Genomic DNA, 24,966 nt, shown 5'->3' on the forward strand with positions numbered 1-24,966 from the left:
CTTGCAATGCTATATGGGAGCCTCTGTCAACTGGGCAGGCCAACTGGATGGGTAGAGGGCACTGTCTCCCCAGTTCTTCACTCTAGACCCTTTCACATCAGAGCGGTCCATACCAAAAGCCTCCTCTGCCAGTCCAACTGAGCAGAACTACACAGGTCTTCACACCACTCACAGAAAGCCTGACATTTGAGAAGACAACCCCACCTGCACATCAAAGCAGACAGAGCCTTTAGGAAGGAATAGTGATGTTTCTCCAAACTACAGCTCCTAGGAGGCAAGGCACTTTTTGTACCTACTGCTTTTTTTTTGTCCAGACAGGAATGTTACTAGATCTTAATGCTTTAGCAGGGGGTCAGTCTTCTCTCATCCTGGGTACACCTACACAATGGACTGCTCTTTTTCTGCTATGTACTGAGCTTGCTGAGCATTGCAAGAAGAGGCAGAAAGAAGAGAGAGAGATGTTCAGAGGGTTTAAGATCCCATCTGCCACTTACAGCTCTTTCTCCAGCTGCTGTTGAATAAGCTTTGCTGATTTTGCCATTGTGACATCTAGAAAGAGAAAAGAAGAGGAGGAATTAGCTTTTTGGTTTAAGTGAGCTTTTTCCCTCTTAAGACTGGGCAAGGCAAACCCTGCACAGAACAAGACCCTCGTGATGAGATTGTGCAATCATAACATGACACTGCTGCCAAACCAGCCCAACGGGTACAGCAAGACCTGCTTACACTGTGCTGCCATAGAAGTTACCAGAACAAAGTCAGTAGTTTCTGTGCTAGGATAAGTGACACTGGAGCTCTGGGTTTACAGGCATGAATGGAAGCAAGCCAAAAGACTGATATAATGTAGGGAATGTCTCTGTTTTTGCTGTGTGGGAGCAGGCCAGTAAGTCACTTCAAAGAGAGGACAGAGCATGATCTTCCACCCACAGGCCTAGCACTGGCACCTGTTCTGGCATTTGCAAAGTTCAGCACGGTGTTTTTTAACCTATGGCACGCGGACATCTGAAGGCCTCACACTGCTCCTAAAGTGCCTACAGGAAATAGCTAGGGAAAAAAAAGAAAAAGCCTGGTTCTGACAGAAAGCTTCAGATTGTTACACTGAGAACTGCACCTCCACTGGAAAAGTTGCAGAGATTTGAAAATTTGGCACTTTTCAGTAACTGGATCTTCCTTCTCATTGAAGCAAGAGAAAGCACATAATCATGGCAGATAAACAGCTGTCTGATTTTAAAGCTGAGGCTATCAGGTATACAGAGGCAGCTCACTATGCTCAAACAGATCCTATTTTCTACTGCCTACAGATTCAGGAAAACAGTTCTGCACAGGCTTCTGTTCCCTTCTAAAAAGCTATCCTTACTCAAGCCTATCTAAACACCTGCAGCTCTTCGACTGATGCCTATCTGCATAGTTGTTTGAGATACCTGACCTAATAATTCTTCCAATACCTGCTAGAAATGTTCCTGCTGAGTGGTCTCTGAATCTACGATTAATTTCCAGACTTCATTTTGCTGAAGTCCCATTTCCTAAGGAATTCAGTACCCATGGCATGAACCCCTGTTACTCAATGATTGAATCACTATTTTACCCTGCAGAACAGCAAATACCTTGCTTATTGCAAGCAATCAGCAATGCAGGTGCATTTTTGAGCACGGTGCTATCAACCAGGAGCTGGTACAGGAACTCTGCCACGTCCTTCACCTCCCGCTGGAACGCCACACTGTCCACCACAAACACGATTGCTCTGGAGGAAAGGGGAAAGGACACATGCTGAGTCAGAAGCTCTGTAACCATCTGGCCACTGCAAATATTCCAGCCTAGGCTAACACACTCATTTCCACACTTGATCTCATTCAATCCAAGAGCAGGGGAGAGTCTCTGGGAGTAAAAGCCAGGCTAGACCTGGGTGTTGGAAGGTCGAGTCTTAAAGCTCGGTAGGGCATGTAAGCACGCATCTGACTGCATAGACATCACTGCCAAGAGCTAGCATCAAAATACAGTTCCCTTCACTGGGAAGGCCCTGTAGGCTGAACTCCTTCCATCAGGAAGAGAGTTAAAATGCCCTGGGAATGCAACTTCTGCTTCTACCACAGGCTCCTTGAGCTAGGCAAACACCATCTGGGGCTGTGGAAGGCTGGATGCAATATTGCCCTGCAAGGGGATACGGCGCTGTGTACAGAGGGGGTTTCTGCCAAGACGCAACACCAAACCTGTCCCCAGACAGGCCTGACAAAAAGGCATGGCTGACAAAGACTCCCTTCATCAGAATGCCAGGCTGATGCTTTGTTCCTCACGGTGCATAGCCCTGGAGCTGGCACAGTCCCAGTGTGTGGTAACAGCAGGATCCAAACCACCACCTCTTCTCTCCATGAGCAGGGCATCTTCTGCAGGTTAGTGCATGCTGGCTGGAATACACCTGACGTACAGCCCCACTGGGAAATCTGCTGCTCTCTGTCCCAGGAGACAACTCCACAACTCCTGACCCTCCCAGCCACATGTCCTTTGCCTTCTGACCCACTACAAACTGAGACAAGTGGGGAAGGCCAAACAGTAACCAACTCCCACCACCACAAGGCACAGCTGATGATTCTCAGGGCATCACCATATGGGGTGAATCCAACCCAGCTCACAGCACATCACATCCTCAATGCCATCATCTGGTTTATTACTGTCAATAACATCACCTGCCTCCTCCTCCCTGCCAGCCTCCTCCAAGTTACCTGGCTGCAGCCTTGAACCTCTCCAAGAACTGAAGCCGTAAACTCTTGTGGCCTGGGAGGTCGATCAAGGTCACATTAGCACTCTGGAAACAGAAGAAAGAAGATATTAGCAACACGTGATGTAGCAGTACACACGCTCAAGGCCTGGGAAAAAACAGTCTGATAGCAGATTCCAGTTAGTGTGGTGCTGGGGCAGAAGTGAGCTGGTGAATCCCCACACAGGCAGAGGCACATAACTCTCTCAAGTGCACTCTCTCCTCCAGCCCAAACAATTCCCACAGGCAAAAGAAACGCTGAGAAGCAACATTCACAGTCAGGACTTAGTAATCAGGCAGCCAACACCAGCAAACCATCCAGCAGAGCTGAGAAAACAGAGCATGACTTAAGAGAAGAGAGAACGCCCAACCCATTTCTCCTTTGCAGTATCTGCCCTCCAAATAACCTACAGGCATAGCGTGAAAGACAAAGCTTTATCAGTCATCTTTATCAATACACCGGCAGATTTATACTGTCCCTGGCAGCAAGTAGACCTCTGTGCACCACAACCACAAATTCCTGTCCTGCCACTTCCTGATACATAACACTGATCCCACAACCTCTCACTCAAGATATCTGTATTCACACACACAGACAATCTATCCAACTACAATTCTACCTAAATACACAGAAATCTGGGGGGAGTAACAGGAAGGAAGGCCCTTGCAAAACACTTTTTGAATTGAAAGCAGTGAATGCCTCTTTTCACAGGCTGCCAGACAAAGCAGTGACATTAAAGAGAATTCCTCACACACACTCCTAGTCAAGATGGGGCCAAGTAGGGCCACATCATCTTTCTCAATACCACTCCAGTTGTTCTCAAGAGGGGAAGAGAGCACTACACAAGACCCTGTCCACTTACTGCTTTGGGATTTTAGTGGAAACTTTGACTGCAATAAAAAAAAAGTAGTCACAAAAGCAGGAGTCTCTTTTGCAACATTCTTCCACCTCTCCCCCCCCCAAATATTTCCTATCTGTCTGCCCAACCTTAAAGAAACATTGATTAAAAAGAAAAAAAAGCCACGCACTTCATTTTGCTAAGTCTTTAACCTCTTATTATTACTACTGTCACTGAAGATCGCCAGAACGCGGCATTCTCTATCTAACAGTTCACAAGGAATCCCTAATACCTCTCAATTTTTTCTTGCCTTTCCAGTGTGCATTGACTATTGCAGAAAAATCCTACCCTACACTTGGACCAAACTAGGGACTGATTTCAACCTGGGAAGACTGAAATGCACAGAGAATCAAGACAGGCTTAACAAAGGAAGCCAACTCCACCCTCACCACAGAGAGACAAAGGTATCAGCTGCCTGAAACAATTTTGTGCAAGTTTATGAACCAACCAGCAAGTGCCTACTCACCTTGTCATTGCTGACTCTATAAACAGCAGAGCTATCGGTTATAGAAGTCTGGGTATCTCGGTACTTGCCTGTCAACAGCTGTGAAGGGAAATCAAACATTTTCAAGAAAGGGAAACTGAAGGAACACTGACTTCACATTTCATCCACTCAAAAGCTTAAGTGATCTGTAAACAGTGACAGACTTCAAACATCTGCTTTAAATCTTAGCATATATAAAACAATTTCTTTTTTTTTCCCCTAAAGGATTTTGAAATATATCCGGTAAGGAGGAAAAAAAAATCTGAAATTATATACTGAATCTTCATGTTTTTAAAAACAAGGAAGAAAGTGGGCCTGCAAATCCTCCCAAGCACCTTCACCTCACCATCGAAGAGGGCCAGACAGCAAAGAGGAAGGCGCACAAGCCAGGCACCTCTCCCTCACGTTGGCTCCTTTCGCAGCCACAGTGAGACGCCGGTCGCCACTCACCCTGGCGAAAAGCAGCGTCTTCCCCGCATCGCACAGGCCCAGCAGCAGCACTGCCTTCCGGCTGCTCTTCCTGCCCTGGATAAACCTCCAGATCACTGCGGAAGAGAGGAAAATCACCTAAACCCGCCGCCGGAGGCACCCGGGCGCTCCCACAGGGAGCCCGGGGGCTTATGCGCACCCCGGGCCCGGCCCACGGCCCGCCGGGCCAGCCGAGACGGCGCCGAGGCAGGCCGCGGAGCGGGGACCCGACTCACGCAGCGTGAGGGCCACGACGAGCAGCGCCAGGAGGACGGAGAGGACGGCGGGATCGGGGGCCCGCAGCTCCCGCCGCAGCGAGTCCAGGTACCGCTCCATCCCACCGGCCGCCATGGCTGCCCGCACACGTGGCCCCGTCGCGTCGCGTCGCGCCACTTCCGTCTCCGCTTCCGCTCCCGCCGCCTCCTGGGAAGCGCAGCCCGCCCCCCCCGCCGGCGCACGGCCTGCCGGGGGCTGTAGGCCCGCGCGGAGCCCCATGGGAATTGTAGTGCCTCGGCCTGACCGCGCCCGGTGGTGGCGGGTGGGGGAGCCAGGCCCCGGCGGCTGCGGCCGCAGACTCGGCCCTCGTGGCCGCCCCCCGGCCCTGTCGCGACACACGTCCAGGGGCAGCCCCACGTCCGCCGAGGAGGCGAAGTGGGCGGGGCCGGCGGCCACTTGCCTGGGCCTGGGCTGGGGTCGGAGCTGGGGTCAGGACAGGGCCCGGGGCCGGGCATGTGGGCCTGCGCCTGGACCGGGGTTTGGCCTCGGCCAGGGCCTGGCGTGTGGGGCACTGGGGTGGGTCGGTGTGGCAGGGCCCCCAGCGTCAGCAGTCCCAAGAGGGGAGCAGGGAGCCGGTGCCTCTTGCTTCAGGCCTGGGCGCGTGCCTCAGGGAGCACAGCCTGCACAGGGGACATGAGGGACCTGGGGAAACCCCAGGGCAGACGTGCCCAACAGGCCACTTGGCAGGAGGTGGATGGACAAGGCTGCTGTGGGGAGCTTGTGAGAAGCATCCAAAAGATAGAATTGATTGGTAATGGGAAACTGCGATTTCCCCCCATATCTGTTGGGAAGTCAACAAGGCAGGCCCTTAGCTGGTGTCTTCTCATCCTGCCCTCTGCATGCAGCAGCAATGGCATCCTGGTTCTCTGCTGCCTGCAGGAATATGTATTTGGAAACTTTCGGAAGAAGAGGAACAACTACTGTTACAAGGGTGGGTGGAGGGCAGGGTTTCATCAAAATGAAACAGATACAGGCTCCATGGCTCATCCTAGTGTAGGAGGTGAAGGAGCATTCTGGCCATTACCACAGGAGTCTGTATTAAATGCACAGCAAGGCCGTGAAAAGAGACCTTGCAGAACTCCTGATAGAGCTCTTTAACTACCTGGACATAAAACACCCTGAAGAACTGAAGAAAAAAGTAATGCAGATAGCATAAACATGGGATGCAAATTCAGAAAGTGTAAGGTCTAAAGTGAGTTTTGATTAGCAAGGAACATAAAAAAAGGACAAAAAGCTCTATAAATACACAAAACCATTCAGAGGATACTGCATAATCTCTTTCTGCTTTGAAAAATCTCAGGAATCCCATTTAGACTTTAAGATTTTATTTTTTGCTGTGATGGCAGCAGAGAACTGAAGTTTCAAACAGCCACTTTCAGAATGATGTGGAAGAGTAAAGAAAGCAGCAAAGGCAGAAGGCTCTCCGTGAATAGGTGTTCGGTGCTGAGGACACAAGGAAGAGTCATGGCTCAAAGTTTCCTCCCCTTTTGACGAGGGTCCCTCACATCCCACTCCTAGCCCTCAAGGAAGGTGCACATCTGGAGGAGATCTGAAAAGGGAAAGAACAGGGAGAAGTTTAGACCCTGCCTGCAGCTCATTTGAGCAGGAAACACACAACCACTCCTGTCCCACCAGAACACACGCAACCATGGGAACAACTTCAGAGCATGGAAAACATCCGGTGTGCCACAAAAAAACTCTCCCAGTCCCAGCTGATTCAAATGACTGGAGTGGAGCAAGGTCTGGAATTACTAACTGTTCTTGCTGTATGTTAACCAAGTGGAAGCCCTGTAGCGGACAGTGCAGGAATACTTGGGTGGTGAGCTTGCAGATGTATGTTTACTGTCCAGAGCTCTCCCTGAAACAGTTCCCATGAGTTGGTGTCTAGCAGACTAGGTGGACTTGGGACTGTAACACCAGGGCACTGGTTCAAGTAACTAAAAATCACCATTATTCAGTGAGCACAGAGGGGCTTATGTGAAAAGCCAATAAATGAATGGGTGTGAAATATGAGCTATTACTTTCCAACTTGAAGGTGTGTTAACCGTAGATCAGTCTGAACATGCACTGACAGGACAGAGTTGGTTCTTTTACTGTTTCTCAAACTGCATATTTTTTATAGATAAGTAAAGAATATTAGATTCCTATTGATGCCAGAGCAACAAATTTTGAGTCAGTTTTCATTTCACTCAAATAACTGGGAAAGTAGGCATCTTCATCAGTTATCCTCATTTTGTTTTAAAAAGTTAAATGGACAGCAGCAGAAATAACTGTCCACATCTGTGAGGCTAAGAACTGCATTTCATTGACTTCTTCCTGAGGATATTACAATTACCTGATGGATTGCATGTATTGAGACTAGCAACTGAAGCGTAGTATTGATCTCCCAGGAATTCCTTGTACGTTATTCCTTCACGGAGTTTAACCAGACACTTGGTCAAATCTTTAAACAGAAGATCCTTGGTGTGAGACTTAAACATCGTGAACCTCTCTTTATCAGTTCCTTTTTCTCCAAATAATTTCTGAAATACAGACATGAAAAATAAGTATATGTAAAAAGTAGAAAGAAAGCAAGAACTGGCCTCATACAAGTCTAGTTCTTAGCCTTAGCTTTTCACCATGAAGAACTCATTATCCTGGAAAGCCCTTAGTCAAGCTCCAAAAAATTAGGATTTAATCTTTTGTTCATGTGGTTACTTGACTCAGGTCTCAGTGGTAAATGCAGTTGTGGCCTGACTGCCAAAACAAGTTTTTCTGTTTTAACACAGTGCATTCAAAGCTCATCTGCAGTTGCTGCCAGCCAAGAGTTGAAAGCAAAAGGAGCTGACTTCCAAAGTGCCTGCTAGCAGCTCCTGATGGTGGAGCTCATCTCATTTTCAGTGTAAAGCCAGAGAGCTGGTTTAATCTGGTTACATTTACACCAGTAGATGAAATACTGCGTATATGCAAGGAGGTTGCTGTCCTCCCAGGGCTGCACAATTCCATGCCTACTTCACGTCTAGACCCAGGTGGGTTAGAGACCAGGCATCCCGGAGGAGTTTCCTAAACACACCTATAGGAGCAGACTGCCTCTTTTTAAAGACATGGCTACAGAAGGAGGTGGCAGCTGTAATAATCTCATGTCACCCAATTACAGTGTGGCAATAGCACCTACTGCGATCCAGGTTTTACCTATGGGTATTTGCTAAGGTGGCAAAGGAGAAAGAACAGATCTGAGAGGATGGAAGGAGGAAGCAGCTAAGGAATATGGAGGTGCAGAGCTGTGACCCTGTATCAATAAGTCAAAATCTTTCACATTTCACTGACGAAGTGAAATTCAGAGCATCATTGCTGTAAAAATGCAAACATGCAGTGCAAAAAAAAGTCCAGAACATTTCTTCTACAGTCAGTACTAACCTCTTGTCTCTCCAGCAGCTCACGGATTTTACTTGCTTTCTCAGGACGTGAGATCACAGCATGGGCAGGAACTTTTGCCAGGTGGCAGGAACTGTAATCCATGATATTTGCCCGTCGCCCATTAGTGCACAGCAACTCAAATTGGTCCATTTTCAAATTTTTGGCCCACTCTTCTTTATTTTTGCCTTCAAAGAGAATTGGTTTGGAGATTCAGACATCTTCCATAGCAGAAGCCTATCAGCCTCACAACACCTAATCAAGGCATTTTTCATTGCATGTATATGCACTGGCACTTGCATACCTTACATGTATGGAAGAGCTTTAAGTAAAATTCAGAAAAAGTCAATGGGATACGTCAGACTCTCAGAGCAGGCTGCAAGATTTATTTACATCTCCTTCCTTAATATTCAGTGTATTAAAAAGCATGTGTCTTCATTTTTCACACTGTTTTGAAAACTTCAGCCACTGCTTTTAGAAAAGTGAAGTGAACTCTTGAGTTTCAGACAAGTGGATTGCACAGAGAGCTAGAGTACTGCACAGAGGCATTGAGGCAGGAGTCTATGGTTAACTCCACCGGACTTCTCGTGCAGCAGAGATGAAATGATGGTCCCTGCAGAAATGCGTGGGAACAGCCACTTTGGGCAGACAGCATGTGCTGACACTTGGATTCAGCTCCTCTTGGGTGAGGGCTAAGATCGACAGAACAAGCAAATAAAGACTGCTCTTATCTTCTGTGTTAGGAACAAAAACAGAGCTGGGGGAAGGCAGTCCTGCCAAGTCCACATCCTTCACAAGCAGCTTAGGCAGCACAGGGGCTTTCACACCAGCAAAGCAAAGTGTTCCTCTCCGGAGCGGCTCCTCTCTGGAGCCATCTCTTTTTGCTGGGTTTGCTGTCTACCCGGCCTTACATTTACATCAAGATTCTCCCCGTGACAGAATAACTACGTACCATTAGTGTTTTCCTCGACGATTGAATGCTTAATAAAGGCTACATCCCCCTGCTCAACTAGGCACCTGCAAAGTACAAAGAAAGTCAAGTGTTATAGCTGCTTGAATCCTTGTCCTTTCCTTCAGATTTGATTCTTAACCTGTGTCTTATTTTGTAAAATTAATCTCTGAACCCAGACAGGTTTAGAAGCCCAGCCATGAATATTTTAAGGCTATCCGAAGCACAGTCTTTGAACATTGCCCGTGCATCTGTTCCAGCATGCCCTACTGACACTTTAATAGGAAAATATAAGCCACACTCTGGAAAAAACATCCTATTCACATAAGTAGCTGATTTATTTTATTGCCAGTTTGGCCAGTTTGTTGGCCATTTGGCCAGTTTCAGAATTCACTTTGTTTTCCTCAGTGCTCATGCCTGGCTGCACATTTTACTAGCTTTGTAAAAAGTCCAACTTGCTCCAAAATAACTGCAAACCCTGAAGCACTGCCATACAGCAGGAATCTCTTTGCTACTAGATGTAAATGAAACAAGATTCGTTCTCCTTTTAAATTCATGCCCAGTATGAATTACTTAGACTTGAGTTGTTACCAGAAGGATACACAGGAGATGGAATTGGGGTTGACCTCTGGTCCCCTCACTTCCCTCCAAATTTTACAGAAGGGTTCATTTTAACTAAGGTGAGCAGCATTTTTAACAGGGAGCATCTAGTGGATGCATTTTTTGAGGGTCTCCCTCTGTTAACGCTCCTCCTTCCTCATTAACGCATAGCAATACAATCATTGTAGGAGGTCTGGGCAAAATGCTGGTGTCTCCTAGTAAGCCTGGAGGGACCAGGAAGTTAATTACACAGGAACCTTTTGCATTGTTTTGCAACTGCATTGAGGAAGAGGTGAGGGGAAGGGAGAAGATAGCTGCATAAAGAAAAAGCATGAAGTAGTATCAGAAGACATATATACCTTCAGTGATGTAATGGAGAAAAAGAAAAGGTCAGCAAACTAGCGTTGACATGGGGCTGCACTTCTGATGTGATCTACCCATAGCCTCTCTGATCAGCCCCAGGGTACTAAAGAGTGGGCTGAATATGTTCACCACCTACCGTAAAGCTCCAGTATATCCATAGTATCTCTCATGGCTGTTGGCGACACACTTCTCTGACGGGATCCTGCCTGATCCCTGGCACAGTTTGCAAAGTCGGGAGCCAGAAGGAGATCCAGGAGCACAGCCCTCTCTGAAGTATTCATCTGAAGGGAAGAATATGAAAAATTCACTGCACATTTTTTCACCTGAAAAGCACTTGCTTTTCCCTGAGCCTCAGTGAACCTCAAATGTCACACTGAAGCTTTATGAGTGTTTTTAGTTGTTTAGATTGCATGAACTCAAAACAGAAGCATTTTTAAAAGGCCTGAAAAGATATTTTCATACAGTGAAAATTCGGGGGTTCTTTTAATACTTTCTTGTGCTGAATTTGTATTAGTAGTCCCTGGGAGCTGGAAACAGGCCATGAGAAGCAGCATGTCTTGTGAGTGGACAGCAAATTACATGCATCATGTTTTCACTATGAAACTTAAAGCAAGCTTTTGTCACTTGTGTTGTCTTGTTATTCACTAGCTCCATTGCACTAGTCACTATCTTGAGATGAAAGGAAGAACATATATTCTGCAAAACATTGCCAGCTTACACTGAGCCAACCCAAGCTTCCTCAGCCTTTAGGGAGAGGCAAAACTGTATTTAGCAAACAGCACCAGAGATCTGGGGAAAATAGGGACATTGGGAAAACAGGTAGGATTTCAGAGGAGGATGTAGGGACTGAGTCTAAAACTTACTTATTCATTAACACTTTATGTTCTTGAAGTTAGACATTTCCTTATAATAGCCATATGTTCAGTTTGTCTTGGTCCATAATATTTGCACATTGTTTTTGCTGGACCATAACTCTCACTGAAACAGAAACAGTCTTCCAAATTGAAACCTTGATGCAGAAGTTGATCTTCTGAACAATCTTTTAAGGCCCAAAGCCAAAGCATGCTATTCACCTGTTATTCTCAGGGAGTCAAATCAGTCTCTTCATGTTGAACTGAGATCAGCCTCTCCTTGATTCCCAGCCCTTCCTCTCCCTTCTGGGGTTGTTCTTTACTTCCACCCCATGCACCCCCCACAAGAAGCAGCACCTCTGTACCAGAGACAGACTGTATTCCCATTTTCTTACCTTTTGGGCTGCTGAAAAGGGAAGAGGAAAGATTTGAACAGAAAGTGAAGAAAAGCCCCCAAAGGCAGCTGGTGTGTCATATCTCACTCTGTAGCAGTCTGAAACTTTGCTCACTGAAGCCTCGCTTCTGCATTTCCTATCTCCCGGTTTAGAATCATTGAGGTACAATAAACTTTGAGGATCAGATGAGAGGGGTGGGAAAATAGTTTTGTTCTCAGACTCTGAGGTAACTGCATCCTTTGCTAAGGACATCAAACTTGACTCACCGAAATTGCAGCTCCCAGTTCTGTTGTGAATCAAGCCCATGGGAATGTTCCAGCCAGCAGTTCTCCCAACAGCTGTATGGCATGATTTCTTGCCCTGCAGATTGTCCCATGTGATATCCCTGTCGGATTTCTTCACAACAGCCACAGCAAAGTAAGATGCTTTCAGGGGAAAGATAGAAGAGAATGAAATGGGAGGTTGGCACCTGAACCAGGACTGATCCTGAAGATCCACAGTGCTCCCTTAGGGGAGCACTGGTTCCACTTAGTAGAGGGCATCTATGAACAGTGTAACAGGAATATGTTGTACTTGCAAATAGTTTGCCATCCATAGGCAACAGAACAGTTTGCAGATGTGATGCGTCTACTCCCATAGTGCTTCTAGGAAATTATTATCCCTGTCATTTTTCCCCCACAAAATCCTGGCACTTGGGTATACAGTTATGCAAGAGGCTATGGAAGACATATGTGATGCATTCCTCCTGATTTCTTATCCCCTCTTTAACAAAGGACAAAACCTTCCCTCTTCTTGTGTTTCTGTTTCTATAAAAGCAACTTCCGAATGCTATAACCCAGGCCTTCTTTCCCTGTTTGCAGGCTTCTTAACATTACGGCATGACTGTGCTCCAGACAGCAGCAACTAAGCATAAATCTCTACCAGTACCACATGCTTTGCCTTGATATCTGCTTGCAGATCCAGACTTTGCATTTGACTAATAAATTTGTCTTCCAGATTTTTAACAACTATATTGGATACTGTGGTTCTTACTAGACTACTTGTGTGTCAACTGGCCATTTATCCTCAACCTATTACTACATATATGTATTTTTTCCACTTATATCCATTAGGACTATTTTCTGTCCCTCTATTGGCAGTAATTACCTGGTTGTCCTACTTTGCTGCATGAAGTTTCATCTGAAAGAAGGGAAAAAAAGAAGCTTTTAGACAAAAAATATGACAAATACAAAACTAAATCAAGCTCACTGATTTCCAGAGAAACTTCATTCTAGGAGTGACTACTGAAGGTAGTACCTAGTGCATCAACAGAATGAAACATAGACTCCATGCATTCCTCTGAGTTACTACAACTACATACGGAGACTAGTGCTAAAGGAAAGGGGTATCACGATTAAAATGAAGAAGTTACAGTGCCTAGTGTGCCTGATTCTAGATGCCTTTTCTCTCTGACGGTCAGGGCTGTTCCAGTGCCTCCAGTGGGAGGCAAGGCATGCAGTGGTGAGCAGAGCTGCCTTAGTGCACCATGTATTTCCTGTAGCGCTGAAGCTGCTTTCTAGATTTCAGAAAAAAACCAGTGCTTTTGCACCAGTCCATTCGCCATCACCTGGAGCCAGAGGGGCAGTCCAGATTGTACTTACCCTCATAGTTTTCTCCCATCACTGGCACCAGGCCACACACACCGGCTGTGTAGACAAAACCTCCATCTAGGCTAATAGCATCTGCTTCACCTTTCTGCAATGAAAACCACCCACTGATGAGATGATGCTGTATTTACCCATACCAGCTCTTTCCAAAAATCAGATCGTAAGAGAAGCACTTGCTGTGAGGGAGAAAGGCTTGGGGCTGAGGGGCCTTAGGGGCTGAGAGGCCATTCCTTAGCATATGAACAGAAGATGCAAAAGGAGGGACTTAGGAAATTATCACTCCTGTGTGTTTGTAACCACCACCACCACCAGTTCTCATCCCCAGGCGCTCACAGTATCAGACTGTATGCCTCTCCTAGTCTGTTTCCCTGCCAAAGGCTTATCTGACCTCGCCTTTGGAGTTTGCATTTTGGGCTATATAAATACCATGGGACTGACCCAACTACCTGAACTACCACCAGCATCCTCAGTTGTACTACAGAACCACTCCTCTTCTAGAAGGGCAGTGGTCTTCTCTGATTGAGACAGGCAACTGCAAGAAGAGCCAGTGTCTGTAGCCTGAGACCGTGGCCTCTGAGATGAGAGCGTTTGCACTGCCAGCTGGATCAGCAGGCAGGGCACAATCTCAGTCTAAGAGAAAATGGGGCTGAAGAATTTCACAGAGGATTTGCTAGATCCAACCTGTCAGCCAATGTGTTAGGAACTATATCTTCACCCAGTAGAAAACTAGACAAGGCAGCAGAGCTACACTGAGTTATTGCAGCTGAGAATACGATCTGTTAACTGCATAAAAATATTTCCATATTTGGATCTCAGAAACTCATTTGTTCTTCAATGTAAACCTACAGAAGAAAATGACAGAAACAAGGCATCTGAACCAGTCAATCTAAAAAACATTTCTGAACTAATTATTTTTTAAAAAATCTTCAGGCCAATACAACAGTTTCATTTTATTTGAACTGGAAATATTTCTTTTTTCATTTTCTTTTTTATATTTTACTAGTTAACTTCATTTTCCAAAAAAAGAATTGTTTCACATCCAAAAATTACTTTTGTAAATTACAAAAAAATTACAAAAAATATTTTTAAATTATATCAGCATATTATTTTTATTTAGAAAACATCAAAGAAAAAAAATTCTAAATATTTTTTTCCAAAATGTTAATAGATGAAAAACTAATCAAAAAGCATTTTCCCCATGATGAGGTTGGTTTCTGCCTACTGGTGTTTCTCGCAACTCCCCCTTCCCCCACCATTTCATTTTAATGTTCCCCCCAGATCTATTCCCAGGCTGAAAGAGGCAGCACTGCTGTCCATGAAGGGGCTATGTGAAAGGGTCACAGGGAGAAGAAGAGGGAAAAAGCCTTACCATGATCTTAATAATGCAGTCCTTCGTGTTGTCTCCCACGGCACACTCCACCTCCCCATTGCTCACCACGCTCCAGCGGTCACACTTGCTCTTCTCCTCCTTACCCACTGCGCACCACTGTACCTTGTTTTTCCTGGGAGTAGAAGTCATCACATCTGTAAAAACAGCAGAGAAAGAAGGAATAAGCCTAAACCTCTGCTAAACGATAAAGCTACCAACTTGCTACTTTCTGGGTGAGTGGGACTCAGACCTCAAGCCACCTGCACACACAAACCTTCCACTGCCCAGTGCAAAAGGATCTTGTTTACTAAATTCTGGACTAGTCTGAGCAGAAGGTGTGTGTAAGGATGATTCATTAGCAGAACCTGGTTCTTAAGCTGAAGGATGCTCAAAAATCAACTTCAACCTACTGGTTAGAAAGAACTTTGCCGTGATCTTTTGCTCAGATTTGTGTTAGCCAAGACATCACAGCCACTAAATCACTAAGCACTGGTAGTACTTTGTATTGATAGTTATACTATATTCAGCTTTTCTCCAGACCTCATAGCCCAGACAGCTATAAGAGTAAGACCCGTCTGGAAAAACACAGTTCAGTTATGTTTCCGTGAAGCAGCATTTGAATAATCTGTTTTGATTCTACATGAAGTCCATGCGTCCCCTTCCATAAATGCCATACTGGCTGAGTCTACCACAGAGATGTCTGCAAAACTATGCTTTTTAAGTGGGTTTTGGAGGTTGTTTGCAGGATACTTGACTTTCAGAGAGCCAACTAGGATGTCAGTAAATACTTAATGAGTCTAGATGGAAATAAAGGACACAGTTTCCCTCAAACAGCCAGAACTGAGCCTGGTATCCTGGGATGTTCCTTCCAATCCTGTATTCTTACATCCCAGAAATGGCTTTTCTGAGCAGCAGCAGTTCTGACCATATCAGTTTTGACCTTACTAACCACACAAGCAAATGCATTTCATAGGAAATACAGAATATTGAATACTGACAGCCAAGAATACTGCCAAGAATACTCAATACTGATTACATTTGACAAAACCGCATTCATTCCCCTAGACATACTTGCTGATCACTTCTCCAAGTATCTTTTGCAAACACTTCTTGGCCAACTGTCTGCATCCAGACGGTTTGTGAAGGGAAACAGGCAACATCCCATAGCTCTTTCAGAACAGCTCATTGTGCAGAGATGCTCTCAGCCCAGGATAGGGGATGGTGCATAACCTTACTGACTGAAGGAGGCGAGCACTGGGGTCATATAGGTGGGGAAGGTCAGGGAGGATGTTATTGGGACAGGAGAACTTGGACAGCATGAAGAAAATGCAGCGTCGGGGGCAAGTGCTTGTTGGATTCATACAGCAGCAACCAGATTTATTGCAGTTTCCCTTGATATTATGTTAGCATTTCATTGCCCCTGGCCATGGCCCATGTCCTGCCTACCTTTCCTGAGGTTCTGAATGGCGCTGTAATACTCAAAGCCTAGATAGAGCTGGGAATCCATCAGTTGTGGGATTTTCTTCAACTTTATAGCAGAGTCTTTAAAAAGCAAGTCTTTGAGGTGTGGGTCCTTCTTATCAGGTGTCCCAAAGAGATGGAAGTCACTGGTTGTGCCAACACCAAATTTTTCCTGTCACAGGGGAAAAATAATCAGTAAATGACCACACCAAAATATGCTTGGAAAGCTGGAGAGACCGATCAAAACCAGCAGACAGAAGAGGGGATGCAAGGGGAAGAAAAGGAAATCTCTACGCTACCTGTGCTTTTGAGAGGAAAGTCCAAATTTCTTCAGCCTTGCCATCATCTCGAGTCACAACAGCATGACCAGGGACCCTGGCCCAGTGGCAGGCTTTATAGTTGTCCACAGGCTGCCGGGTGCCATCCAAACACAGCAGCTCGTACTGATCCTTCTCCTTTGCAGCGTTTTCTAGAGGAAGGGATGAGCCACAAGTTGCAACACCACAATAACAAAAACCCAATCTAAGGCAGCTTTATAATGAATTTTTTTCCTGATGAACAATAGAGGAATGGCAAATTCTTCTCATTTGACAGCTCCCCACACCCCCTTTGCAATGATAGTGTGTGGGTGTTAGAAGAGATGGATCATCATAGTCATATAAAGGCAATGCAGACAGAAAAATATGGGTTTCTATGAAAGAGAGATTATCTCTGCCTCTGTCATAATTAAACTGTCAGTAGGAGGATTCCTTTATGTGGCAGTAGTGCCTAGACATTTTAATATGCTAGATGCCATACAAACATTTAACAGACCAGGAGACGCACATGGTCTGTCAAGCTGACTCAGCTAAGAAGACTGCACAGCTGTCCGGGGCAACCTGTCCCACTCATGGGGAAAATTTTTCTCTTTGTATCTGGTCTGAACCTCTCGTTTCAATTTATGACTGTTGTTCCTCATCTTCCCTCTGTGCGCCTCTGTAAAGATCTTGGCTCCATCTTCTTGGAAACCTCCTTGTAGGTACTGGCAGGCTGCTATGAAGTCCCCCCAAAGTCATCTCTTGTCCAGACTGAACAAACTCATCTCCCTGAGCCTCTTCTCACAGGGCAAGTGCCCCTGTTCCCTGATCATCTTGGTGGCCTTCCACCTAACTCGCTGAAGGTCCCCTGGGTGCCAGGCCAGTCCTCTAAGCACAGCTGCCTTCCCTCTCTGAAAGTTGCAGAGTTAGTGAATTCTTTCTCTGGGCTAAATTCCCTCCAAAACTGACTCTCTCCCAGAAGACTGGGTGGGGCTGGGACGACTGGGTAATTATCTGTGCAATTGCTCACCCTGCCATCGCAGTGAAAACACTACAGCTGGCTCTGTGATATGGCACAAATTATATCGTTGAGCTTAAATCAAGCAGGTAACTTCCAGGTTTTCATTCTTCAAAGAAGGGCCATCTGAGTGACACCCCATCACAGTCATATTTTTCAAGAACAAGGATCAGCTAGTCAACTAATGAATCTAGTGTGTAAAACATGTTTCCAGAGATGAATGGAGAAGAGCTTTGGGGAAAATATGGAGAGGAATGAAGCTGGGCACAGTGTAGACTAAATTTGAGGATGGAGTAGCAGCAAGAGGTTGCACTAGGAAGGAAAAATATTAGAGTGACCTGACAGGCCTACCTTCAACAGTTGTGTGTTTTACAAAAGCTACTTCTCCGTTTCCATCTTTCAGACAACTGCAGGTGGGAGGAAGCAGAAGAGACGTTAAACAAAACAGACATTGTGGTTCCCTATCTCCTGTTTCAGCAAGTTACTTTGGCACAAACTTCAACCACGGAGCAGTAATCTTCCCAAAAAGCTATACTGGCAGGGGAGAAAATGTAATGGCAGAAAAGTAATTAATAAGAAACCCAGACTTAGCAAAATGCTGTATATTCTTAATAGTCTGTACGAAATCATACAACTCAGCTCCCTCTTTGATCTCCTAACTGCCTACTGAAACCCCAAGCCTCCATTTGTGACAAATTGAATCTTTCATTATCAAGAGTCCCAGTTGTTCTGTAAATTCAGTCTCATCAGGGGACACAGTTACAACACAGCAGTCCCTAGTATAATGAAAACCTGTATGTGTAAAGGCAAGAATAGCTCCACAAAGAAAAATAACTTTCACTCACCGAAAAGCTCCAGAATATCCATAATAAGGTCCTCCATGGGCACATTTGGTTTTAGCGTCCCCCTTGCACTGACGGCACAGTTTTTTTTCATTGGCACCAGGCACGCAGCTGGCAGAGAAAAATTTGGCTACCTCTGTGGAAGAGAAACATGAAATAGTTACTCTAAAAATCACTTTTGCAAGGACCTGGAAGGGTTTCTAGTGGGAAGATGTGCCTTATGGCAAGGCTGTCAGCTCTCAGTGGTAGGGTTGACTCTTTTAATGACTTGATTTTCCCCCTTCTGGGGTGTATGCTAGGGGGAGCATTAGCTGTTTAGCAAACTTAACTATGTGCAGCACAGTGAGGTTTTGTGCTTCAGGATAAGATGAGATATTCCTAAATGAAGGAACTCCTAGTGTATTTGGGATGGAGGAGGGGGAAGAGGAGGAGGAAGAGCAAGATCAGGAATGTAATGAGTCAGTTGCTCTGTGCGTCACCACTGAACCTCTGCAGAAGATCAGACGACATCACTTTCACCTCACCACCACCACTGATTTTAATATCACCCCATTTATCTCACACTTTCCCACCTCACCTTGCTCGAGTGAGCCTGAATCTATGCCATCCCACGGGATGTCTCCCCGGCGGATGAGTGTCCCAATGGGAATATTCCAGCCAGCGGACCTGCCCAGGCCTGTGTGGCAGGAAGTCTTGCCTTTCAAGTCATTTATTGTGAAGTCTGTTCCTTTCTTCACGACAGCCACAGCATAGTAGTAGGTTGTGGATCCTGCAGTACAAGAAGGAGGAAAGCACTGAAAAGGCAGGAATTCTGAGCATTTGAAATCCTGGTTTCAAATCTTACCAAACCCTCGATTTCAGAGAATGAAGTGCTCTACTGCCAAATAACTCTTGAACACTCGTGGACTTCTGATTTTTTTGGGGGTGTGTTACACTGCCAATATTGAACCAATACTGCACCATTACAATTTGTAGTGGCAAGTGACCTGAAAATACTGTCAATCACATGCAAAATACTCTGTCACTGGACAGGCATTAGATATTCATGTAGTGCTGTAAGGATGCCTTGCAGGTCTTTTGGCAAATCTCTGGCAAATCTTTTTTCAAATGCCATTGCCCACTGAAGCATAGATACAAGTCTTGCAAGACTGGAATTCCACATTTAGTCTTTAAAATTATATCAAGTCCATTAAATATTACATATGGATAAAGTGACTGAGTTTTAGGGGTGCTAGAGACAGCCTGCACTGTGTTGCTTTGATCCTGAACTCTGTATACAAACAGGGTGACCTCCAGGGCAGAGAGTTCTTCCAAAGGAGGTTGGGAACATGGATGTGGTGAGACTGTATGAGGCAATAACAACAAAAATGGAGAAACAGTGTTCGTTCAGCTCCCAGGAGAAGCATAGGAGAGAGGAGAGACAGTACAGAGAATCGGTAGGGATGGAGCATCAGAGCTAACTCATTATGGATAGGATTGCTCCAGAATTCCATTTATCTTTCTTTCTGCTTCTCTTCATTTTACCATGCATTGCCTGGTCCTTTTGCCTTTGTCAGCTCAACTAGGTGTTCCTCCAAAACCAGTGATGGTAATGCTGTTGTCATTCTTTAATCTCTTTTATCTTGATGACTATCTGCAGAAAGATGCACAGTTTCTCTCTGCCACCTATCTTCATTTATTATCAGCATTGTTCACAGTCACTGAAAGCAAAAGATCTCTGGGCTCTATTCGGCACAGCTTTTATGCCATGTTTTGGGAGGATCATAGCTGCTGTTTGTGGCTCTCCTTCCACGGCCTCTGCATCACTGTGATCAGTGGTTTCATCACAGGTAACAGCAGAAATGGGGCACTGGCTCTGCCCTCTTGCAAAGCTGCTTTCCATTGCAGTGACTCTATGGCCATGAGTAGTAGCAGGATATTCACATTTTTGGTGCGACTGGCCCCCCTCTTTTCCTCTGGGATTTGAAAGTGGGGGGCATTATCTCAGACACACAGAAGAAACAACATGGGAACACTGTATGGAAAGGAAGGGCCTCTATGCTATCAGCTTGCTACCACTACTTGGCTTAAACATACTGCATGAAAACTTACCTTGAGTTCCTTCATAGACTTCAGCAGCAATGGGCTTCAGTTTGTAGGGGCCAAGGCCTGCCTCAAAAATTTGACCACCATCCAAGCTAATGGCATCTGTTTCATTTCTCTAAACAAAAAAAGATTTCAGTCGATAAGGAAAGAGCAGGCATGCATAAGAGAAAACACCAGTCTCTCCTGGATCCTTGTGGGTGACTCCTTCTCTCTAGTGGCATCACAGGTAACAACCAGTGACTCAGAGGAAACCCTGACATTCTTCAAGTGGAACAGGCTGCTGAAACATCCTCAGTGCCCAGTGCAGGTGTTTTGCTAATCACTCACCGCAATGGCCATTATGCAGTCCATGTATGTCGTTTTCTGCACACAAGACAATCCAAAGCTCTCTTGTTGCATGCGCTCCTTTAGGTCATTGCATTTCTTCTGTTCAGGTGAGGATATTGTGCACCATCTGACGGTTGCCTTGGGAGCCGCAGCAAAACACAGAGCTGTACAAAGAACCAGAAATAGATAGTCTTAGAGAGGGAGGAAGGCAACAAGTGCAGAAAAGCAGCATGTCGGTGAATACATGTTCGCTGGGATCCTGGTTCCCTGCAGTCATTGCCCTCAAGTGAGCAGCAGGATAGGACACGGTTCCTTGCACATCTCGTAAGGCACACAAGAAGGTAGTTTCTTTCTTGCCTGTCATGTGTACCATCAGGAACATCCAGGAAGACCATTCCTGGTCCCAGGAAAGGCTCACAATAACTTTATCAGTGTGGGCCTGTTCCACAGCATTGTGATTCAGCTAGCCTGAGCTTATAGCAGCATCCCCAGGAGCAGAAGTACAAATCCACACACTCCCACAGACATTGAATGGTTTGCAAAAAATCAGAATGGTTTGCAAAAAAGGGAGAGCAAAGGCTCTCCTTTGCAGCAGTCTCTTTGCAAATAACCCCAGAGGGTCAGCATCTGTGACCCAGCCAGACTATATTCACTACCTTGCCACACACAACCTCCTTAGCAGCTAGATGATCTGAAATATTTAACTTTCTCTTTATTTTCCACCTCCTCCCCCACGCCTGATAATGGAGATGCCATACCAGCTCCACAATACCCACAGCCCTCTCCTCTAAGGGTTCCCCAATAGTAGCCAGTAAATGCTGCTGACTAGCAGCTCTGGGAGACCAGAGCAAAGCAAAGACTCAAGTGGACACTGACTATGGACCAGGACTTCATCAGTCTAAATACCAGAAACTTTGGAAACTTGCAGTTAAAATAAGTGACGAGTTTCATATTGCCTTTCTAGCTGGTCCTTACTACACACTTCACCTTAACTCTGCCCCTTCCTGTCAGGATTGTAGCACATATCATTCAAACATCTTCAGAATAACCTCTGCTGTTTCCATTTTCTCTTTCACCTTTGAATTTTACCTCTTGTTTTCTTTTTGAACCATAACTCTACCAGAAGACACCTCCCCTCTTCCCAGTGAAGATACTAAGTTTGGCCACATAGAGAAATTTTAGTCCTATTTCCTCCTGCCATGATCTACACTTCTAGCCTTGACTGGACAAAGCCACAGCCCCCTGATACAGTGCTGGCGAAGGTCCTGCTCTGGGCAGAGGCTGGGCTGGGGACCTCCCAAGGGCACTCCCACCAGCATTAACATGCCTCTACAGATAGAGGTGGCACGAGCACCTTCATCCAGAGCGGTAGCACTGGCATCCAAGAAGTTGCTGGCAAGGATATGCTGGGTGCAGGCATTTGCTCTCTTTCACGGCCACCAGTCAGTCCAGCTGCACTGGTGAAAGTTGGGAAGGCAAAGGGAGCCCAAGTGCCATGGCCTCTGCCACAGAGCTTTTGGACAATCTCTCATCTCCTTCCATGTAGAGGTGGAGGAGGCACTATTCACAGTTAGTAATGTATCACTGCATGCTAATACTCAGCAAAGTCTTTCGGTGCTAGAGAACTGTACAACTCCAGTGGCATACAGAGCACTTGCTGTGGGAGGACATTAACCATCATCACATTTTATGAGGGATCGGAAGAGACTATCACCTGCTTGCTACCAGGAGAAGCCCCCGCCTCTTTACCTTTCCAGGCAGGGGTGCCCTGATAGGTGTAGACAGCAGCAGCATCCTTGACATGGCTACCCGACCGTTACTTTACAAAATCATGAACTTGGAGAGAAGAGCGAAATGCCTGCTTCAAACAGAGCCAGGTCTGCAGCAGCACAGTTTGGGCATAAAAACACATGGGAGCCAGAGCAAAGTGCAGCTACAGCAGCAGGACAGAGCTCCACTTCTTAAAGGTGGTCTGGGAGCTTTCCAAGCCTGGCAAAAGAGCCAGCGGAACAGGGCTGGAAGCATGACAAGCCAGTGGCACGAGGTGGGACACGAGTCTCCCCTCTTACAGCTGTCAAGGTCTCGGAGACCCAGCAGTGCAGCAGCAGTTGTCGAGAAGGGGCAGCTCCCCAGGAGCAAGTAGAGACATAAGAACATTGCAACAGCCATGCTACCTTCTGGAGAAGCAGTGCCGGCACAGAGAGGAGAGCATGTGGAGGTGCCCCTCAGTGGTCTTTCGTTATTTAAGCATTCTTTAAGCTCCGTTTGATTGTTACTGCCTTCAACTTTAACCCAACACACATGCAGGCTCAGCAGAGAGGTCTTTTTCTAGTTTCTCTCCCACTAACTGAATACCTCTCCTGATACAGCAGCAGCTTGCCAGAGGGTCTTTTTTCTCTACCCTGTGCGGCAGAGGGAGGATACCAATGTAAGCGGAGCACCTCTCACAAGCTCTCCCTTCCCTCTGGCTTCTGCAGCAGGGGCTGTGGACAGCAAGCAGCCCTCCTCCTCGCTGGAGGGGCTGCTCTGCCACCCTCTGCAGACAGCAGCAGAACTCCCTCCAGCCTCGATGGGCTTGGGTTGTGTTTGGAGCCGTGGCAGGTGCAATATGAAAACTGCTGTCATTAAGGTTAAAAACACCATCTTCATTTAGAGATCCCCAGCCACATCTACCAAAGCAAGAGTCTGGCAGATTCTCTTTTGCTTTATGTTCTGCTTTTTAACAGCTGCCTGGTTTGGCACATGCTGCAGCTCAACAGATTCCTCTATAAAATGCCTTGGTCTAGGGGGTAAAGCCTGGAGTCCTGATAGCTTTTGATTCCTCCATCCCCCAAAACTGCCTTCAGCAGACACTTACCCACTATCCCGAAGGACAGCACAGTAGAGAGGACAAGTTTCATACTTGACCAGGGAGTCAGATGCAGAGGAGGGGATGCAGCAGCCTTGGTCACAGACTGTCCCCTCCAAGTCTGTGATGGCTCTGGAACCGCTTTCTCCCCCTTTTATAGAGAAACAGCCCTGGCTGTATTTGCAAAAGCAATGACCTAACACTGTTTGTCCTTCCTTGTTTCTCAATAGTTCCTAGATTGCCCCCCTCCCTGGATCAGCCCATTTTTAAGAAGCCTTTCACTTTGGCACTGAATCCCATCGCAGGTGGGAGTCAGAGCAAGGCAAAGTGCTTTTTGTTTGTCCAAGGGGCTTCAAATGGAAAATTCCAGATTTGTGACATTTGAATTCCCCTGCAGGCTAAAATGCCATGGGAGGGGCTATTTTCTTTGTTTCAGCTACCCCCTGCCTTGCACAGCCTAATCTCAGAAAGTCCCTACTGAGACATGACCCAGCCCTGAGTTTTGTGTGTTTGCCAGTAACTATTGCTATTGTGCTCATCACCTCTGGCTTGCGGCACTCTGAGCACATGCCTTCTCCTTTGCACTGCCCTAGCAATGGCCACAGGGTGCAAAGGCAGTACACATGCTTTACAGACAGTCTGGCAAGCTCCTTGTAGCAGACCAAGAGAAGACGGTGACAGCTATCAGATAGCTAGATCCCACCCTGCAGCCAGAAGGAATCAATACACTGTCCCATCACTAAACTGTTGTCACGCCTGCAATGCAATGCTGGAATTTGTGGTTCCCCCTCTCTTCCCATAGGTACTGCTCTCCCCCTTTGCCTGAAAACCTTCTCCAGCCAGCTGCAATCACTCCTGGTTTCTCTCTCTGCATCCATAACCAATGGGTCATGGATAGGCTTCTCTAAGACCTGCCTCTGTGATGTTGCTGCAGGCTTGATGTCCCAATCTGTGGTGCAAGCTACAAAACAAACTGCAGATAGAGTCTGTCACACACACATGAAATGGGAGTTCCTGGATCACAACAGCCAGTCCACAAACCCCAGCAGCATCCCTGGCCATCACCTGCTAGGGTTGACACCCCTGCCATGTACGCCCAACACAGTACAGGACCGTGCTGTCCTGGAGAGCAGGTATGCATTGGCACCAACAGCATTCACTAGTGGGGCCATTCACTAGGACAACCAACAGGCAGCCACCAATTTCAGGATGTCACTATCAGCAACTCATGGAGCTGCTGGTCTTCCTGCCCTGCCACAGATGGAGGCTGTGCTCAGCCTGGGATCCTCAGGTCAGGAGACAGCTTTCGTTATCCAGGTCCCAGCCAAAGCCATGCCCTGGCCTTCTCTGCAGCAAAGCAGTTCAGGAGCTGCCAGAGATCAGAAGTGCGTAGGAAGCCCTTGCCCATGGTGTGTGACGGTCCCAAACTAAACACAGAGGCCAGACTGGCCCATCAGTCACAGAGCCACGCATAGCTGACACAGCTGGAGTAGCAGGGCAAACAACTGCCTTGAAGCTCCCCTGAGTCGCAAGGGGCAGCAGACACTGGCTACATGAGCACGCTGTATACTCACCCTCTGTTTGCCTGCGGGACGCCCAGTGGTAAAGCCCAGCTCTCAGGCTTGATCACCAACCTCCCTTTGCAGT

The 24,966-nt window shown here is 46.5% G+C and overlaps 1 protein-coding gene across 1 annotated transcript in view; it reads right to left on the reverse strand.

Annotated features, from left to right (window-relative positions):
• LOC112989470 (ovotransferrin) overlaps positions 1-23,484 on the reverse strand; it is a 29,878-nt gene extending 6,394 nt beyond the window's left edge. Inside the window, exons 1-24 of the mRNA XM_064517184.1 lie at positions 23,329-23,484; positions 20,472-20,635; positions 20,151-20,259; positions 18,637-18,828; positions 18,063-18,195; positions 17,569-17,624; positions 16,203-16,372; positions 15,889-16,075; positions 14,443-14,597; positions 13,068-13,161; positions 12,574-12,606; positions 11,694-11,852; positions 10,318-10,462; positions 9,222-9,286; positions 8,273-8,457; positions 7,212-7,398; positions 6,396-6,425; positions 5,901-5,974; positions 4,837-5,299; positions 4,583-4,677; positions 4,115-4,192; positions 2,715-2,797; positions 1,602-1,738; positions 495-549 (exon numbers count right to left, since the gene is read on the reverse strand). Of these exons, the coding sequence (XP_064373254.1) occupies positions 495-549; positions 1,602-1,738; positions 2,715-2,797; positions 4,115-4,192; positions 4,583-4,677; positions 4,837-5,299; positions 5,901-5,974; positions 6,396-6,425; positions 7,212-7,398; positions 8,273-8,457; positions 9,222-9,286; positions 10,318-10,462; positions 11,694-11,852; positions 12,574-12,606; positions 13,068-13,161; positions 14,443-14,597; positions 15,889-16,075; positions 16,203-16,372; positions 17,569-17,624; positions 18,063-18,195; positions 18,637-18,828; positions 20,151-20,259; positions 20,472-20,635; positions 23,329-23,371 (3,092 nt within the window). The 5' untranslated portion in view covers positions 23,372-23,484. The remainder of the gene's footprint in view (positions 1-494; positions 550-1,601; positions 1,739-2,714; positions 2,798-4,114; positions 4,193-4,582; positions 4,678-4,836; positions 5,300-5,900; positions 5,975-6,395; positions 6,426-7,211; positions 7,399-8,272; positions 8,458-9,221; positions 9,287-10,317; positions 10,463-11,693; positions 11,853-12,573; positions 12,607-13,067; positions 13,162-14,442; positions 14,598-15,888; positions 16,076-16,202; positions 16,373-17,568; positions 17,625-18,062; positions 18,196-18,636; positions 18,829-20,150; positions 20,260-20,471; positions 20,636-23,328) is intronic.
• Between the last annotated feature and the right edge of the window lie 1,482 nt (positions 23,485-24,966).

This window comes from Dromaius novaehollandiae, chromosome 9 (genome assembly GCF_036370855.1).
Source record: "Dromaius novaehollandiae isolate bDroNov1 chromosome 9, bDroNov1.hap1, whole genome shotgun sequence".
Taxonomy (NCBI): domain Eukaryota; kingdom Metazoa; phylum Chordata; class Aves; order Casuariiformes; family Dromaiidae; genus Dromaius; species Dromaius novaehollandiae.